General features: G+C 45.9%; 1 protein-coding gene across 2 annotated transcripts; it reads left to right on the forward strand.

Moving 5' to 3' along the window:
• Nucleotides 1-4,549: 4,549 nt before the first annotated feature.
• LOC128840611 (interferon-induced protein with tetratricopeptide repeats 5-like) lies at nt 4,550-18,814 on the forward strand. Of its 2 annotated transcripts, none has more exons than XM_054034828.1 (2): nt 4,550-4,634; nt 16,333-18,814. In XM_054034828.1, exons 1-2 carry the CDS (start codon nt 4,630-4,632, stop codon nt 17,768-17,770), a joined length of 1,443 nt encoding a protein of 480 aa, XP_053890803.1. In that variant the 5' UTR covers nt 4,550-4,629; the 3' UTR covers nt 17,771-18,814. The 2 variants fall into 2 exon arrangements, with proteins under 2 accessions (XP_053890803.1, XP_053890802.1); XM_054034827.1 differs by having other exon boundaries at nt 4,555-4,634; nt 16,330-18,814.
• The last annotated feature ends 746 nt before the right edge of the window (nt 18,815-19,560 follow it).

Genomic DNA, 19,560 nt, shown 5'->3' on the forward strand with positions numbered 1-19,560 from the left:
ACCTATGAAAATAGGACTTAGCCACCTACATCACTTAGGACTTCCAACACTCAGTAGCGTAGCTGGGGGTGGAGCAGGGGTCACGGCCGCTACCCCACTAAGCATGTTTCAAAAAGTGGTGCCTTAGGGGTTAACATAGCGCCAGTGGCGCCAGCGGGGCCCACACTCTGCTCTGAAGCTTGGCGCTGCCGACACTGGGCTCTTGCAGCAAGGCAGGCTTTGCCAGCAGCAGCCAAGCTTCTTCCCCCAGCTGCACTGATCAGCTGTCTCCCAGCTGATCGGCAGCAGAGAGGGGAGGGGGAAGAGCTGAACTCCAGCAAGCTGGCCACTCCTGGGAGGAGGAGAGGCAGGTCCCAGCTCCAGCAATACTTGGGGCCGGGTGTCCACCTCTGGCCCCACCTGCGGTCCCCCGTGCCTTCCCCAAGTGTCCCCTGGCCCCGACTTGCTGCCCCCACCCCCCGCTCGCCTTTCACGCCCCTGGAGCAGTGTCCCTGTCTCTTCCGTGTGCTGCCTCCCAGCAGCAACTGCTGCCGCAGAGTCCTAGTGCCCCCCATCTCCAGTGCCAGGGCAGACTGACTCTGAGCTGCCCTTCCCCCTCAGACCCTTTCATTTTCCAGCAGGACCCTCCAGCAGCACAGGGGGTCCCCCGGCCCACAGTCACCGCTCCTGCCCCATGCTGGGCAAGGAGGCAACCCCACCCCCTGCCCTGGGAACTGTCCAGCCTGGAAATACCCTAGTCCAGGGGTCAGCAACCTTTCAAAAGTGGTGTGCCAAGTCTTCATTTATTCACTCTAATTTAAGATTTCGCGTGCCAGTAATACATGTTAACTTTTTTAGAAGGTCTCTTTCTATAAGTCTATAATATAGAACTAAACTATTGTTGTATGTAAAGTAAATAAGGTTTTTAAAATGTTTAAGAAGCTTCATTTAAAATTAAATTAAAATGCAGAGCCCCCCGGACTGGTGGCCAGGACCCGGGCAGTGTGAGTGCCACTGAAAATCAGCTCTCGTGTCACCTTCGGCACGCGTGTCATAGGTTGCCTACCCCTGGTTTAGTCCATGTGCTCTGGCAAACACAAGTCCGGGCACCATGTTGTGGAGGAGGTAGGAGGGGGAAACCTGAATTGTCTCCTAAGGGAAGGGCTAGTGATCATGTTGTGGGGGGAGCATTGCTGAGTCCCAGGGTTGAGTAATTCTCTGGTGATGGTGGTCATTGAATGCTAATTGTCATTCACTTGCCGCACAATGGCTGGTGATGGTTGTTTAACGTCCACCCAGCCATTTGGTCAAGTACCTTGTTGTTTCTTGGGAGTTGCCTTCTGTAACTTGTATAATTCCATCCTGGGAGTACAAATTCTGGTACTAAAGACCTGGTGCCTGGAGCCCATATTGCCTTGCACTGGGATTGGGAATTAGTGCCCTGACATGCAACTCCTCCTATTGTGCCAGTGTAGATCCTGCTGTTAGTACAGCTATTTGCAGGTGCCCTTGTGTTTAGCTGAACCCTTGGACTCAGTCCCTGAATGTATCCCCACTAAGCCGAGAGCTAAACTGACACTACTATCCTGCTGTGTGGAGCCCAGTGTGCTTGTACTGTGAATTTTTGGCATGCACATGTGGCTATATTTATCTCATTGTGCTGATAGTGCTACTTCCTTGGTGTGATGATGACATTATGCTAAAATGAATCCTGAAAATAGTGTCCTGGTGTGACGTTGGTCACTCTGTGCTGTTCATGTGAATCTTGCATTTTTGTATGCTGTGTTGGTGTAGCCCTGTTGTTCCCAGGAAATTAGAGCCACAAGGTGGGTGAGGTCATATCTTTTATTGGAGCAACTTTTGTTGGTGAGAGAGAGACAAGCTTTGGAGCTTTCACGGAGTTCTGTCTTCTTCCCGAAGAAGAGTTCTGTGAAAACTCAAAAGCTTGTGTCTCTCACCAACAGAAGCTGGTCCAATAAAATATATTACCTCACCCACCTTGATATATATTACCTGCCCCCCGCGCATATTACCTCACCCAGCTTTCCAGGAGTGAGTTTTCATGATGACATGGGAAGTGCTCTGACTGGTCCTGACTTCTCTGTATCAGCCCCTCTAGCACCTGGGGGCTGGGTGCCTGCAGCGCTGAGACTCTGTGAGATCAGGGACTCACAGACCCAGCTGGGAGGGGAAGGGCACCTCCTCCTCGGCCTCTCTCTCTTGCTGCCTCCTTTTCCCGAGTAGCCTCATGATGCATAGAGTCAGCGTGGCTAGGTGCTGCATTGGAGAGTCTCCCAGTGCAGCCCCCCACCCCTTCTCCCCCGCCTCCACCATGTGAACCCCCAACAGACCCTGCCCACCTCTGTCCGATTGTCTCTCTCATGCAGGGGACTGTGCCCCCCCCCCATGCTCCTGTATGCTGCCTGCTTCCAGGGGCCACAGATTGCAGAGCAGCCCCCTCAGGAGAGATGAGAGGGGCTGTCCCACCAGGTGCGTGCGAGCAATGGCCCCCTCACAGCCAGGGCCGGCTCTAGCTTTTTTGCTGCCCCAAGCAGCAAAAAAAAGCACCGCCCCCCAACCCCTCCCAACTGAGCGCCGCGCCACCGGAACCCCCCCCCAGAGCGCCGCCCCCCCGCCGAGCGCTGGAGCCTGCCCCCCCGCCATGCCGAGCGCCGCCGGAACCCCCCCCAAAGCGCCGCCCCCTCGTGGAGCGCCGCGCGCAGGAGCCCGCCCCCCCCGCCGTGCCGAGCGCCGCCGGACCCCCCCCCAGCGCCGAGCCCCGCGCTGCCCCCCCCCCGCCGGAGCCCATCCCCCGCCGAGCACCGCCGGAACCCCCCCCAAAGCGCCGCCCCCCCGTGGAGCGCCGCGCGCAGGAGCCCACCCCCCCGCCGTGCCGAGCGCCGCCAGACCCCCCCCCAGCGCTGAGCCCCGCGCTGCCCCCCCCCCCCGCCGGAGCCCGCCCCCCACCGAGCACCGCCGGAACCCCCCCAGAGCGCCACCGGAGAGCCCACCCCCGCAGAATGCCACGCCGCGCTCCCCCCGCCGCCCCTTACCAGGTGCCGCCCCAAGCATGTGCTTGGGTGCCTGGTGCCTGGAGCCGGCCCTGCTCACAGCAAGATGCTGTGCTCCCCCGTCTCTGTCTGGGTGGTGAGGAATGCGAGGCAGTGTGAGCTGAGCATGGAGGCTGGGGGCCAGGCCAGCAAGCCTGATCACTGACACTCCAGGTGTGCCCAAGTGCGGAGCTAGTGCTCCGGGCTTCTCCTTCATTCAATGACACATCAGTGGGACTTGCTTTTTTTTGTGCAGAATTTGCCTTTCAGAAAGCAAACCAGCCCCCCCCCACCCCGCCTTTTCAGTGGGATCCTGGGGGCTCAGGTCCCTTGTGGAGGCAGCATTGGGATTGCATTGGGGGGGGGGGGGTGGTATTGCTGCCTTTGCAAGCTAGGGCGCTTGGGAGCTTGGAGTGAATCCGGGCGCTGAGCTGAGAACAGGGGCAGAGCCCAAAGGATCAAGACCCCAGCCCACTCCTGGGTCTGCTGTGCCTGGACTCTAGCCGCGCGCCGTGCAGGGAAGGAGAGCCTGGCGCAAGCAATCTGCTTCTCCTTTGGAGCTTTTAATTAAAAAAAGGCAGAAATCTGGTGGCTCCAGACAATACGGAGTCTTTTTTTCACATGGGGGGTAAGCTCCCAGTTTGTCCCCCCCTCCCCCCGCCTCAGAGGCTGCCTGCCCCGCTTTGGGGGTTTTCCCCTTACAGCGCTCACCTGCCAGGAGGTTGCAATTTGAGACTGGGGCTTTGGAGAGATGGACCCTTGGTGGTGTCGCCCCCCACACACACACCCCAGCTGGTCTCAGCTGATCCCTTTGCTATAGTGTGTGCACAGGCCAGGGAGTGGGGGCTGCAGGGGCTGGGCCAGCTTCGCAGTGCTTAGCTCTGGTGCCTCTCCTGAGCTGGCAAAGGGGTTTGAAAAAAGCGTGCTAAGGCTTTAGGGGATGGGGGGAGCCGGGAAGGGGCTTTGACTGCCGAGCCCCCAATGCGAGCGGCGCTCGGACGCCCTGTCAGCCGCTTTTCGGTCGATAAATAGCTGACCGGGGGGGGAATCCCAGGCATTTTTAGATTTTTATAAATCCCCCCCACCCCGGACGGCTATTTAAAGAGCGAAAAGCCGGACATGTCCAGGGAAACCTGGACGTACGGTAGCCCTATGTTCAATCCACTAGCCACAAATCTTTCCTCTATCTATTTCCACAAATCTTTATATTTTAAACAAAGAAAAGCCTTAAATTCTTTTATATTAGGAAGGTCTACCTGAACAGTCTGCGCTATTATTGCCTTAGTCTCTGTAGAACAGTTAAATCAATGGCATAAAGCCAAATGTGAACAGAAGAAAGAAATCCACGTCCCTTAAGTTTCAGTTTCCCTGACAGCAGCTAGTTCAGCTTTTCTATTGTGCGTTCGGAGAGCTGTGCATAGCTTTCACTTTCTAGTTTCCATTTACTTCACTAAACTGCTGAGGAAAAGCCCATGTCACATGATGCTGGGATGCCTATAAAATGGAGTAGAGGAATAGCAGCCAGCGTCAACATCCCAGGTTAGTAAGAAAAGAAGCCAAGCTGCATTACAACAGCTGACCAGCAAAGCAAAGCAAAGCCATGAGGTGAGTAAACAATAGCAACTCTGAACTGTGCCTATTTCATAGAAATGTAGAGCTGGAAAGGACCTTAAGAGGTTGGCCAGCCATCTAGTCCAGTGGTTGTCAACTAGGCGTACGCGTACCCCTGGGGGTACACAGAGGTCTTCCAGGGGCACATCAACTCATCTAGGTATTTGCCTAGTTTTACAACAGGTTACATAAAAGCACTAGTGAAGTCAGTACAAACTAAAATTTCATACAGACAATGAATTATTTATATGGCTCTATACACTATACACTTAAAGATAAGTACAATATTTATTTCTTTTATAATTCTCTGTATATAATTATATACATGTATTATAATTTTATATATATCAATTAAAAAGAGAAGTAAGCAATTTTTCAGTAAGTGTGCTGTGACACTTTCGTATTTTTATGTCTGATTTTGTAAGCAAGTAGTTTTTAAGTGAGGCTAAACTTGGGGTACGCAAGACAAATCAGACTCCTGAAAAGGGTACAGTAGACTGGAAAGGTTGAGAGCCACTGATCTAGTCCATCCCCCTGTGCTGAGGATTTGTGTTTTTCTTTCATATGAAAATTCTAAACTATAATTTACTTGAGTTTAAGTAGTTAAGCAGGTACGGTACCAAATGTAAGTAATTGTTTTATGTGTGAATTAAAATGAGGACTAGATTAAAGTGATGGTATTGTTAGAAATTTAATTCTGTTAGTTCCAGATGTTCAAGCCTCAACCCCCTCTCCATTTTCATGGGTGGAATTTACACCAACAAAGCTTGTGTCCATAGTTCACTGTTGCCACGAGTACTGTAAGGTCAAGTGGATTGCTAAGTAGATGATTTGTGCTCTCAAATCAGGAAACTAACCTTCTAATTACTACTATGATTCTGAAAGTAACAGCATTTAATGCTTCTGTGCTGAACTAAGCTAAAAGATGTTTAACCTGCTGTAACCGTGCCTTAGTGGGTCACAACTGAGGATGCCAAATTCAGGACAAACTGCTGAGAAATAGGGGAAACACAACCCAGAACTGGTGGTTATTCTTTTATAAGATATACCAAACCAGCCACAAAAGTAAACTCCTGTTTTACCACACGGGCTAACAAGAAAACATAAAAGCAGTTTCCTCAAGCTTTCCAGTTCTTATATCACCACCAAAACCACTGGATTCAGATGAGTGGTTCTTTACAACCAGTTTCATCAAATAACAGGTTCTTCTGATCCCAAAGGACCAGCTACATACCCAGGTCAATATATAACTTAGATCTTACCCCAAAATCACGCTGATGCCAATCCTTTAGTATCTAAAATCTAAAGGTTTATTTATAAAAAGAAAGAAAGAAAGGTGAGAGTTAAAATTGGTTAAAGGAATCAATTACATATGGTAATGGCAAAAAGAACAGGAGTACTTGTGGCACTTTAGAGACTAACAAATTTATTTGAGCATAAACATTCATGAGCTACAGCCCACTTCATCAGATGCATAGAATGGACCATATAGTAAGAAGATATATATACATACAGAGAACATGAAAAAGTGAAAGTAGCCATACCAACTGTAAAAGGCTAATTAATTAAGATGAGTTATTATCAGCAGGAGAAAAAAAACTTTTGTAGTGATAATCAAGATGGCCCATTTTAGACAGCTGACAAGAAGGTTTGAGGATACTTAACATGGGGAAATAGATTCAATATGTGTAATGACCCAGCAAGTCCCAGTCTCTATTCAAACCCAAGTTAACGGTATCTAGTTTGCATATTAATTCAAGCTCAGAAGTTTCTCATTGGAGTCTGTTTTTGAAGCTTTTCTGTTGCAAAATTGCCACCTTTAAGTCTGTTACTGAGTGACCAGAGAGGTTGAAGTGTTCTCCTACTGGTTTTTGAATGTTATGATTACTGGTCAGATTTGTGTCCATTTATTCTTTTGCATAGAGACTGTCCGGTTTGGCCAATGTACATGGCAGAGGGGCAGTGCTGGCACATGATGGTATATATCACATTGGTAGATGTGCAGGTGAATGAGCCCCTGATAGCATGGCTAATGTGATTAGGTCCTATGATGGTGTCATTTGAATAAATATGTGGACAGAGTTGGCATCGGGCTTTGTTGCAAGGATAGGTTTCTGGGTTAGTGTTTTTGTTGTGTGGTTGCTGGTGAGTATTTGCTTCCGGTTGGGGGGCTGTCTGTAAGCAAGGACTGGTCTGTCTCCCAAGATCTGTGAGAGTGAGGGATCATCTTTCAGGATAGGTTGTAGATCTTTGATGATACGCTGGAGAGGTTTTAGTTGGGGGCCGACGGTGACGGCTAGTGGTGTTCTGCTATTTTCTTTGTTGGGCCTGTCCTGTAGGTAAGTGACTTCTGGGTACTCTTCTGGCTCTGTCAATCTGTTTTTTCATTTCAGCAGGTGGGTATTGTAGTTTTAAGAATGCTGATAGAGATCTTGTAGGTGTTTGTCTCTGTCTGAGGGATGGGAGCAAATGTTGTTGTATCTTAGAGCTTGGCTGTAGACAATGGATCGTGTAGTGTGTCCGAGATAGAAGCTGGAGGCATGTAGGTAAGTATATCGATCAGTAGGTTTCCAGTATAGGATGGTGTTTATGTGACCATCGCTTATTAGCACAGTAGTGTCCAGGAAATGGACCTGTGGATTGCTGTGGATTGCTCTAGGCTGAGGTTGATGGTGGGATGGAAAATGTTGAAATCATGGTGGAATTCCTCAAGGGCTTCTTTTTCATGGGTCCAGATGATGAAGATGTCATCAGTGTAGCGCAAGTAGAGGAGGGGCACTAGGGGACGAGAGCTGAGGAAGCGTTGTTCTAAGTCAGCCATAAAAATGTTGGCATACTGTGGGACCATGCGGGTACCCATAGCAGTGCCACTGACTTGAAGGTATAAGTTGTCCCCAAATCTGAAGTGGTTGTGGGTGAGGACAAAGTCACAAAGCTCAGCCACCAGGCTTGCTGTGGCCTCATCAGGGATACTGTTCCTGAATGCTTGTAGTCCATCCTCATGTGGAATATCGGTGTAAAGTGCTTCTACATCCATGGTGGCCAGGATGGTGTTTTCAGGAAGAACACCAATGCATTGTAGTTTCCTCAGGAAGTCGGTGGTGTCTCGAAGATAGCTGGGAGTGCTGGTAGCATAGGGACTGAGGAGAGAGTCCACATAGCCAGATGATCCTGCTGTTAGGGTGCCAATGCCTAAGATGATGGGGCATCCAGGATTTCCAGGTTTATGGATCTTGGGTAGCAAATAGAATACCCCTGGTCGGGGTTCTAGGCATGTGTCTGTACAGATCTGTTCCTGTGCTTTTTCAGGGAGTTTCTTGAGCAGATGGTGTAGTTTCTTTTGGTAATCCTCAGTGGGATCAGAGGCTAATGGCCTGTAGAATGTGGAGTTAGAGAGCTGCCTAGCAGCCTCTTGTTCATATTCCAACTTATTCATGATGACGATAGCACCTCCTTTGTCAGCCTTTTTGATAATGATGTCAGAGTTATTCCTGAGGCTGTTGATGGGGTCATGTTCAGCACGGTTGAGGTTATGGGGCAAGTGATGCTGCTTTTCCACAATTTCAGGCCATGCACATCAACGGAAGCACTCTATGTAGAAGTCCAGTCTGTTGTTTTGACCTTCAGGAGGAGTCCACGCAGAATCCTTCTTTTTGTAGTGAATAAACTGCTGGCCTAAGTCAAGTCTCTGGAGTACATCCACAGCTTGGATGGGTCATTCAGTCCATTGTTCAGAGCTTCAGTTTGTAGCAAGGTTCCTCCAGAGGTAAGGAGCAGGATTGAAGACAAAATGGAGGTGTTTCCAGGGCCTTTTATAGCTTTTGCCATGTGGAGGGCATGCCATTGTTCTTACTGTTGAAAATCACAGCAACAAGATGGAAGTTTGGAGTCACATGGGCAAGTCACATGTTCATGCCCAATTTTCCTCAGTCATTGCATGAAGCCATTACCTACACTCCAGACAGCACATTTACATGACAGTACACTCAGTGTAGATGGGCATCTCCCATGGTTCATTGTTAACCAAGTGTTTCTCCAAGATATGCTGGGCTTTACCTTCTGGGCGTTACCCCAGGAGCAAACATTTGAAATCCAAGTATAGAACCAATACTTATTGTGATGGGTTGCATCACAGAAACCCCCTTGGGAACTGCCAACTGATGTGCCAAGACTACTTCTGCCCCTGCTTTCCCTGCCAGCTTGGGACTCCAGCACCCTGTCATGTTGAGCCAGACATGCCAGTCTGCTCCAGCACAGACCCAGGGTCTGAACCACATCCCCTAACAGCTTTAGGCTTAAACTGAAAGCAGATTTCAGAAGTGCTCCTGTCTTTAACACTCAGATGCTCAACTCCCAATGGGGTCTAAACCCCAAATAAATCCATTTTACTCAAATTGTTCAGCCTCTAGAACACTGATAGAGAGATATGCACAGCTGTTTCTCCCCTCTCCCCCCGGTATTAATACATTCTCTGGGTTAATTAATAAATAAAAAGTGATTTTATTAAATACAGGAAGTAGGATTTAAGTGGTTACAAGTAGTAGCAGACAGAACAAAGTGAATTACCAAGCAAAATAAAATAGAACACACAAGTCTAAGCCTAGTACAGTAATAAAACTGAATACAGATAAAATCTCACCCTCAGAGATGTTTCAATAAATTTCTTTCACAGACTGGATGCATTCCTAGTCTGGGCACAATCCTTTCCCCTGGTACAGCCCTTGTTCCAGCTCAGGTGGTAGCTATGGGATTTATCATGATGGCCCCCCATTTGTTCTTTTCCACCCACTTATATATCTTTTGCATAAGGCGGGAATCCTTTGTCCCTCTGGGTTCCCACCCCTCCTTCTCAATGGAAAAACACCAGGTTAAAGATGGATTCCAGTTCAGGTGACATGATCACATGTCACTGTAAAATCCCAAGCCTTCATTTCTGCCTGCCAACAGAGCCATCCACAGTCAAATGTCCTGGTTGATGGGAACCATCAAGATTCCAAACCACCATTAATGGCCCACACTTTGCATAATTACAATAGGCCCTCAGAGTTATATTTCATATTTCTAGTTTCAGATACAAGAGTGATACATTTATATAAATAGGATGACCACACTCAGTAGAGTATAAGCTTTGTAATGATACCTTACAAGAGACCTTTTGCATGAAGCATATTTTAGTTACATTATGTTCACACTCATCAGCATACTTTCATAAAAACATATAGAGTGCAACATCACACTTATAACTTCAAATACAAAATGATACATGCATAAAGCTAGCATAATCATAACCAGCAAGTCATAACCTTTTCATAGCCACCTCACTTGACAACCTTTGTTCACTATTTGCTGCAAATATATAACAGTGATTGCAACAATGCTCTATATAGTCGTATTTTAATCAGATAACGTCACACCTGCACTACAACTCCACCTGTTCACATTATTTATTTCTCTACTGCTATTATACACATGAAAGTTTTTGTTGTTCTGGATTCAGGCATGGTCTAACAAAGCCCTTAATCACATTCTGAACTAAGTACATGAGTAGTCCCATTGACTTCAATGGGACTATTTACATTCTTCTACTTAAGCATTTGCTTAGAGTGCCTTACTGAATCAAGGCCCAAATGAGAACAATTGTGTATGAAATGTCCATTCCCCTATTGGATTCATTTAATTGACACCACAGCTCCCTAACAGGTGCAGGATTATTTCAACATTTAGAGTCTCCTCTCCACTCAAAATTTGTATTTTACCCACAGATGAAACATTTATGCTGATATCAATTAAAAACTTAAACTGTACAGTGATATTACCCGATAGAAATGAGGAAGTCTTTGATGGTAGGGATATGCATTTACTATCACTCTCTCCTTCAGACCTCATTGTAGGATCTAAGTGTAAAACATTGAGACTAGATAAAATATTCAGGAACATTTTCTCCCAAGACCCCAGTGATCCAAATTGAATTCCACTCCACGCCCCCCAAAGCTCTAATAGTTCATTTCTGGCTCCTCTTCTCCTGACCTCCCCACAATTTGCTAATACGTCTCCACAACTCTAACTCATCTTTCCTTCCCCAATCCTCCAGTTGTACCCCTTGCTCTCTCTCTCCAGCATGCATGATTTTGCAATTGGGTGGCAGCACATACATTGGCACACAAGCTGCTAGATCTTCTACGTTCCACCAGGGTTCTGCTAAGTAACAAATAAGTATTTGATTTAGGGCTCTATTTTGTTTAAACTATACAAATATTTGTTTGTTGAGATGCACCATTGTGTAGAGTTTGTCTTGACTAAGATTTAAACGTGTGTTGTCAGCCAACAAGTTTTAACACGTTCTAAAGTGCTCCTATGGACAAGACACTATGGACTTTAGTACATGCTAAGCTGGTCAAGTTGAAGCTAAAGGGTAGCCTAGGCTTCAAGTTGATCGGTTTATACTTGGTAAAGTCTACAGTGGCGTGTGTACACTAAAGTTCTAGAATATGTTAATTATAATATGTTAGCTGACACATGTACACACCACACACCTTTAAACCCTAGTTAAGACAAGGCCTTAGAGTCTAGACTCCTTGGTTTCTTTTTCTGCTCCTAGCTAGGGCAGGTTGGAGTCAGGGCCGGCGCTTCCACTAGGCGACCCTAGGTGGTCACCCAGGGTGGGAGGATGTGGGGGGTGGCATTTTGCCGCCCTCGTCGGAATTTCAGCAGCGATTCCTCTGGGCAGGAAGAAAAGCGGTCACGGAAATGCCGCTGAGAACCAGGGCTGCCCAGAGGGGTTTCTTCCGCTCTGGGTCTTCGGCGGAAATTCGGTGGCGGGTCCTTCACTTGCTCCGGGACCCGCCACCGAAGTGCCCCAAAGACCCGGAGCGGAAGGACCCCCGCCGCTGAGAACACAGCTTCAGAGGAGGAGCTGCCACCGATTACTGAGGAGGAGTGCTGCCGCCTAGAGCGGCAAAAACCCTGGTGCCGCTCCTGGGTGGAGTTAGGGGCAGATTATCAGAGCTAAGTGACAGGAGACCTCAGAGAAGGGATTCAGGGACAGATGGGTGCAATGTCAGAAAGAAAATAGTGGGGAGAAGAAGCAAGGCAGCCTGTGTGCCAGGATAAAAGATCAGGCAGGAGTATTGACTTCTGTTTCATATTAGTACCACTTTGTTGAGAGTACATCAATTTGCTCTTTTTCAGATGTCTCCCGACATCTACTACTTATGAAAAATAAAATAAAGATAAGGAATGGGAAAGAGAGTATTCATAGAAATGTATATCCTCTTTTTCACATTTATCCATTGTAGGTTGCTGGGTGTTAACACTTTTGACAATCAGGCCATTTATTTCAGTGTCTATAAATGGTTTTAGAAGCCTAAATTTAGGCACCTATTTTTAAAAATCTTGGTCCCAGTTTCCAGTTCTTTCATAACTCATTACTCTACCCCATCCACTCCCAATATTCTCCTACCTTGGATGATCCCTCAGGCAAAGGAAGATCTGAGCAGTGTGTCATGGAGTAGAAACTAGATGCCTCGAGCAAAGTCACTGTTGCTTGAGAGAGCAATGAGGCCTGCATGACTGAGTGCAGGCAGCTCAATTACTCCAGCTCTTCAGCAGCTGTGTTTCCCCTTCCATATGTTAGTGTACACGGAGCTACTAGACAAATGGAGCTGTCTACCCTCTGAAGAAGCTTCTAAATGCAGAGGCTTCTAGTGCTGCCAGATCAGACGGTTGGCCATTTTGGACTCATTTGTCTGAGGGTATGTTTACGTTAGAATTACTGTAGTAGCACAACTGCAACTGCAGCACTATAGTGTAGATACTTACTACAGAGATGGAAGGGGTTCTTTCATCACTGTAGTTATAGGTGCTGGAACTGCGGGTGCTGCCACACCCCCTGGCTGGAAGTGGTTTCCATTATACACAGTGTTTACAGTTTGGTTCAATGGCTCTCAGCACCCCCATTATAAAAATTGTTTCAGCGCCCCTGACTGTAGTAACTCTACCTTTCCAAGAGGCAGTAGCTAGGTTGACGGAAGCGTTCTTCTGTTAAGAACATAAGAACAGCCATACTGGGTCAGACCAAAGATCCATCCAACCCAGTAGAGGCAATGAACAGACCAGGTAATCATGAAGTGATCCATCCCCTGTCACCCATTCCCGGCTTCTGGCAAACAGAGGCTAGGGACACCATCCCTGTCCATCCTGGATAATAATTGACGGACCTATCCTCCATGAATAGGAGTTCCTTTTTGAACCCTGTTATAGTCATGGTCTTCACAACATCCTCTGGCAAGGAATTCCACAGGTTGACTGTGTTGTGCAAAGAAATACTTCTTTTTGTTTGTTTTAAACTTGCTGCTTATTAATTTCATTTGGTGACCCCTAGTTCTTGTGTTATGAGAAGGAGTAAATAACACTTTCTTATTTACTTTCTCCACACCTGTCATGATTTTATAGACCTCTATCAAATCCCCTTTAGTCGTCTCTTTTCCAAGCTGAAAAGTCCCAGCCTTTTTAATCTCTCCTAATATGGAAGCTGTTCGAAATCCCTAATAATTTTTGTTGCCCTTTGCTGTACCTTTTCCAATTCCAATCTATCTTTTTTGAGATGGGGTGAGCTAATCTACACAAAAAGTATTCAAGATGTGGGTGTACCATCAGTTTATATAGAGGCAATATGATATTTTCTGTCTTATCTATCCTTTTCCTAATGATTCCCAACATTCAGTTAGCTTTTGTGACTGCCACTGCACATTGATACTCCTGAGGGCATTCTGTGCCAAAAAATTAAAAATTCTGCACACAATATTTTAAAATTCTGCAAAATTCTGCAAATTTTGTCAAATAAATGTGGAGGCTCCAGCATAGCATTGGGGAACACAGGCCACTGGTTGCACAGAGGTGGGTGATTACTGTGCAGCTCACCCCTCCTGGGACACAGACTCAGTGGTGAGGCTGCACCCAACCCTGACACAGCACAAGGACCGGGCCTGCCCCAGAAACACCCCAGAGCCCTGTCCCTCCATGCCAGGTGCACCAGGTGTTGGTAGGCAGGCTCAGCAAGGTAGGATCCAAGTGTGGAGGGGGTTAGCATGGGCGGAATCCAGGTGTGGGTTGAGAGGATTCAGTGTGTGGTAATCTGGGTGCAGGCAGTTCAGTCGAGTTTCTGGGTGTGGCGGGGGGACCTGGATGCACAGGGGCTTGTTGGGAGGTTCTGGGTGCAACCGTAATGGTACTGTGCAGGGGGGTCCAGGTGAAGGTAGTTGGGGCTCAGTGGAGGGGTCTGAGTGTGGGTGGGGATAGAGCTCAGCAGGGGGGTTGGTGTGGGGGGCTCAGTGGGGAGCATCCAGATGCTGGGAGAGTGGGGCTCAGTGCGGTTGGGATCCAGGTGCAGCTGGTTGGGGCTCAGTAGGGTGGGGATCTCGGTGCGGGTGGCTCATCAGGGTGGTCCAGGTGCAGAGGGAGTGGAGCTCATCGGGGGCGGGGTTCTGGGTGTGTGATGGGGGGGTGAGGCTCAGCAGAAGGGTCCGGATGCACGGAGGTTGGACGGATGGGGGAGCAGCTCCCTGTACAGTGATCCATCCTGCTGCAGCTGAGGAGCAATGGGTGCAGGAAGCATGGGGTAAGTGGGAGAGTTTGCAGAGCTTCCTACAGCTGGGGGAGAAATCTGGGGGTGGGTCTGACCCAGCCCTGGATGCCGTGCATGGGAAGAGGAAGTCCCGTCCTCCCCAGTCCAGACGGAACTTGCAGCTGAGCCTGACGCAGGGTAGGAGCCACCAGCTGTGTCTTCCCCAGTCCCACGCCACAGTGATTTACCTCTCTGCCAGCTGCCCTGGGCACCCAAAACATACTGTTGGGGAGGGTTGTATGATCACTCTTGTGGTTTCTCTTTGCTTCCCTGTCAGAAAGTTATTTTTCTGCGGGGAAACAAAGAAATCCTGCGCATGCGCAGTGATGCAGATTTCCCCCATGGGTAACATTGAGTGGATGTTTTCAGAGAATTATCCACAATGACTCCAAGATCTCTTTCTTGAGTGGTAACACTTAATTTAGACCCCATCATTTTATATGTATAATTGGGATTATGTTTTCCAATATGCATTACTTTGCATTTATCAACACTGACTTTCATCTGCCTTTTTGTTGTCCAGTCACCCAGTTTTCTGAGGTCCCTTTGTAGCTCTTTGCAGTCTGCTTTGGACTTAACTATCTTCAGTAGTTTTGTATCATCTGCAAAATTTGCAACCTCACTGTTTACCCCATAGGCTGGAACACCCACGGGGAAAAATTAGTGAGTGCTCTGCACCCACTGGCAGCCAAGCTCCCCTCTTATTCCATTACAGCTTACTTTGCTTAAGAGCCATTGGTGATGGACCTTGTCAAAGACTTTCTGAAAATCTAAGTACACTATATCCACTGGATCACCCTTGATCACATGTTTATTGACCCCCTCAAAGAATTCTAATAGATTGGTGTGGCATGATTTCCATTTACAAAAGCCACGTTGACTTTCCCCCAATAAATCATGTTTAGCTATATGTCTGATAATTCTGTTCTTTACTATAGTTTCAACCAATTTGCCTGATACAGAAGTTAGGCTTACTGGCCTGTAATTGCCGAGATCACCTCTGGAGCCTTTTAAAAAAATTAGCATCACATTAGCTATCCTCCAGTCATCTGGTACAGAAGCTGATTTAAATTATAGGTTACAAACCACAGTTAGTAGTTCTGCAATTTCACATTTGAGTTACTTCAGAACTCTTGGGGTGAATATCATCTGGTCCTGGTGATTTATTATTGTGTAATTTAATTTGTTCTAAAACCTCCTCTAAAGACACCTCAGTCTGGGACAGTTCCTCAGTTGTCACCTAAAAAGAATGGCTCAGGTTTGGGAATCTCCCTCACATCCTCTGCACTGGTGAAGACAGATGTAAAGAATTAATTTAGTATCTCTGCAATGGCCTTACCTTCCTTGAGTGCTCCTTTAGCATCTTAATACGATAGTCCAGTTGTTTATCAGGTTTCCTGCTTCTGATGTTGACCGAGCATTATCAACTTTGGCACTTAGGTCATCTTAACTATGTCTCTCGGGGGTTGAAAAATTCACCGTAAGCGATGTAGGTAAGCTGACCTTAGTTTTAGGTGTAGACCAGGCCTGAACAACATCCTATCCCCAGACAAACAAATAAGTGGAAGTGTGCAGATCTGGTATAACATAGCCCGAATGAAGTGCAAACTAATTTAGGCCTCATGCCACCTTTCTGTTCTTTAACTACACAGAACACTCTACTAGGGTAACATAATACAAGATAATTTAATTGTACAGAATAAAAATGATCCAACATGGATAAGAAAATTGAGGAGTTACTGTAGTTTACATGGGATCAGAGTAACAGAGACAATATGAATAACCAATGGTGTTCAAATCTTCAGACCTATGAGCTCCATATCTTTGGTTTCTCAAAGTATTGTTCTCTGGTTAGTGCCACTTGTGATGCACCCTCTCTCTGAAGCATCTGTAGAGGTGACATTATTGCTATCTCACTGGTTAAGATTGGCAATATTGTAAATTAAAAACAGAGGTACAGAAAAGAAAAATAGAAGATAGATAAATGTCATCTGGGGTAAATAAAGTTTTAATTTGAATCTCTTCTTCTTCACAAAGGCTTAAACATGCTTCTTTTTTCCCCTCTAGCAGTATTTCCAAGAATTCGCTAAAAACTGTCTTGCTGCAACTTGAATGCCATTTTACATGGACTCTGCTGAAGGATGATGTTGATCTTGATAACTTAGAAGAAACAATTTGTGATCAGATTGAGTTTCTAATCACAAAATCCAAAATTAGTAATTATAATCTGCTAGCCTATGTGAAACACATGAAAGGCAACAGTGAGGAAGCTCTGGAAAGTCTACAAAAAGCTGAAGGAGAAGTTCAAACAAATCATGCAGATGAGGTTGACAGAAAAAGTCTTGTTACCTGGGGGAACTATGCTTGGGTCTATTACCATATGAACAAACTTCAAGAAGCTCAATCCTACATAGGCAAGGTAGAAAGCAGCTGCAAAAAGCTCTCAAGTGCATCTCGCTATAAGATTCAACTGCCTGAGATCTACTGTGAACAAGGGTGGGCACTATTAAAGTTTGGAATAAAGTATTACGAAAGAGCAAAGAAATGCTTTCAAAAGGCTCTGGAAGAGGAGCCCAACAATCCAGAATTTAATTCTGGCTATGCAATTGCCATATATCGCCTGGAAGATTTTCTTACAAAAGGCTCTTCTGGTGAGGACTCATCACTGGAACCTTTAAGGCGTGCAGTAAAACTGAATCCAAACGACACTTTTGTTATGGCACTCCTTGCACTGAAACTTCAGGACACAGAACAAGTCGAAGAAGGAGAAAAATACATCAAAGAAGCATTGCAAAAAACCCCAGATCTTCCCTATTTATTGCGATATGCTGCCAAGTTTTACAGAAAAAAAGGACTAGTGGAGAAATCACTGGGGTTTTTGAAAAAGGCACTGGAATTTACACCAACCTCTGGCTTCCTGCATCATCAGATAGGTCTTTGCTACAGAACACAATTATACAAAATGAAAAAAGCTACAAAATATCCACCTAGAGAGCAGATGGAGGAACTGATTCGATTGAGCATTTTTCATTTTAAAATGGTGGTGGAGCAAAAATCAAAGTTTATGTATGCCTATATTGACCTAGCAAGCATGTATGCAGAAGGAAATCAATATCAAGAAGCAGAAGACACCTTTCAAAAAGTATTTAAGATGGAGAAACTCACCTGTGATGAAAAGCAACAACTCCACTACCGCTATGGACGCTTTCAGGAATATCACAAAAAGTCTGAAGCTGAGGCTATTAATCATTACACAAAAGGGCTGAAAATTGAGAAAAACTCACATGAAAGAAACATGTGTAAAGAGGCTCTGAAGAAATTAATAGAAAGGAGAATTCAGAGAGGCTCTGCAGATGCTAAAAATTTGGGTATCCTTGGACTTATTCACCAACTGAATGGGGAGAAGCCTCAAGCAATTGAGTGTTATGAGAAAGCCCTGACATTGGAGCCTGATAATGAAGAATACTTAAGTGCTCTCTGTGAGATACGGCTTTCCATAGAAATCTAAAGCTTCTAACAGCTGGCAGAGAATCCATTTCTGTAATCACCCAATTTTTTTTTTCAAAACTGTATATGAGGAAAAGTTTGTCAACTTCCTCCATTATTTGCATGATAGCCTGAATTCCCCATTTAGGCAAAACTTGCATTGGAATTAGGCCTATAGTTTGAACATTACTTATTGGCATGTAGTGCAGAATTTGTAATCCTAGCAATTAATGAGCTCTTGTGGCCTCTCTCTCCTGCGAAATAACTGTTTATGTTGATAACAAAGAACACTTTCTGCAGTGCTTGAAGTGAAAAAGTGTAACAGATGTGGAAGTTGGTAGCACCACCTGCTGGTGATCATGTAAAACCTGGCAAATGATGTTTTCTAACTTGCATAATGCCAAGAGTATGACTGTGGAGAACGTATAATAGTTAATCTATCTTTTGGCTCAATTTAAGATCTCTGTAAATATCTGTGTTTGTGTTAATTTCTGCTCTTAGATACATAGCTTCAACGTGAATCATCAGAACATGCAGTACACTGGGAAAAGATGAGGGTTAAAATTTATCAAGAGTCTGTTAGTTCATACTATTTCAAGACATCAGATAATTGAGTGCATCCTCCTATGAGGGCAAGAAATAATGATATGGATTGGATACTACTGATGAGTTTTATCATTTTGGACAGGGTGGATTTATATTGTTACTAGGATGCACACTTTGGAGCTATATTCAGAATTCAGTATGGGTCATGAACTTTTGTGAGTTTGGGAGTCTGTAGGCTTGCATAATTGACTACGTTTGCTGTACTTGTTTAACTAGGAAGAAAAAAGAGCCCTGCTTGTATCTTTTTTCCAATGAGAATCTTATAAACCATGTACCATTTGCACGTTGCTGTATTTTTGTAAATTATTAAACTGCAGTGAGCCAATTAAATTTTGCTTTGGGAATCTGTCTGCAGACCAACCCCTATATCTGTACATAAAAGCTACTAAAATGGCCATTTAAAGCATAGGAATAAAATTCTGATCAGATGTTAAGGAGACAGAGGAAAAGCCCCACTTGATTTCCTGGACTGTCTGCAAAGCTAGTTTTAGTAGTTTTGCACTGAACCATTGAACTGTGCTTAGAGAGCATCTTTCTAGTTCAAGTACACCCCACAATATTGGGCATGTGCACATGGGTAGAAGGGCAAGAGGACATAAGGGGTACATGCGGGAGGAGTTGACAGAGCATAGGGCACAGGGGAAGAAGTTTGAAGGGCATGCGGGAGAGGGTGACATAGCACAGGGCCCAGGCACATGGGGGAAAGGAACGAGGGAACACAGGGCATGGTGCGCATAGGGGAGGGCATGACAGAACACCACACCCAGGCACATGGGGAGGGGGTGACAGGGCACAGTTGCACGAGAAAGGAAGTGACAAAACACAGGTGATGTGCACCAGGGAGAGAGGAGTGACAGAAGACAGGTTGTTTAAAAATTAAAAAAAAGAGGAAGGTGTGGAGAATGTATTCCATCTTGTGAATTGCTAAGAAGAATCTAGTTGTTTTAGGACTGATGGCCAAAGGGCAAAGCTTGTACAGTGTGACACTTTTACATTCCACTACTGTATCTTGGCCAATGGGATGGCATGCAATGCACCATGTAGAAAACATACTCCATTTCCAAAGCAAACCCCTTTAAGACTTTGTTTGTGAAAAAAATAAGAGCTGTTTTTCAGGACCAATTATATCTTCACTTTTGTACATTTCTATTAGACAGCAGGCACCAGAAAAATGCAATAACCCTCCAAGTCATGCCACCCAGCAGT

The sequence above is a fragment of the Malaclemys terrapin genome, chromosome 7 (genome assembly GCF_027887155.1).
Source record: "Malaclemys terrapin pileata isolate rMalTer1 chromosome 7, rMalTer1.hap1, whole genome shotgun sequence".
Taxonomy (NCBI): Eukaryota; Metazoa; Chordata; order Testudines; family Emydidae; genus Malaclemys; species Malaclemys terrapin.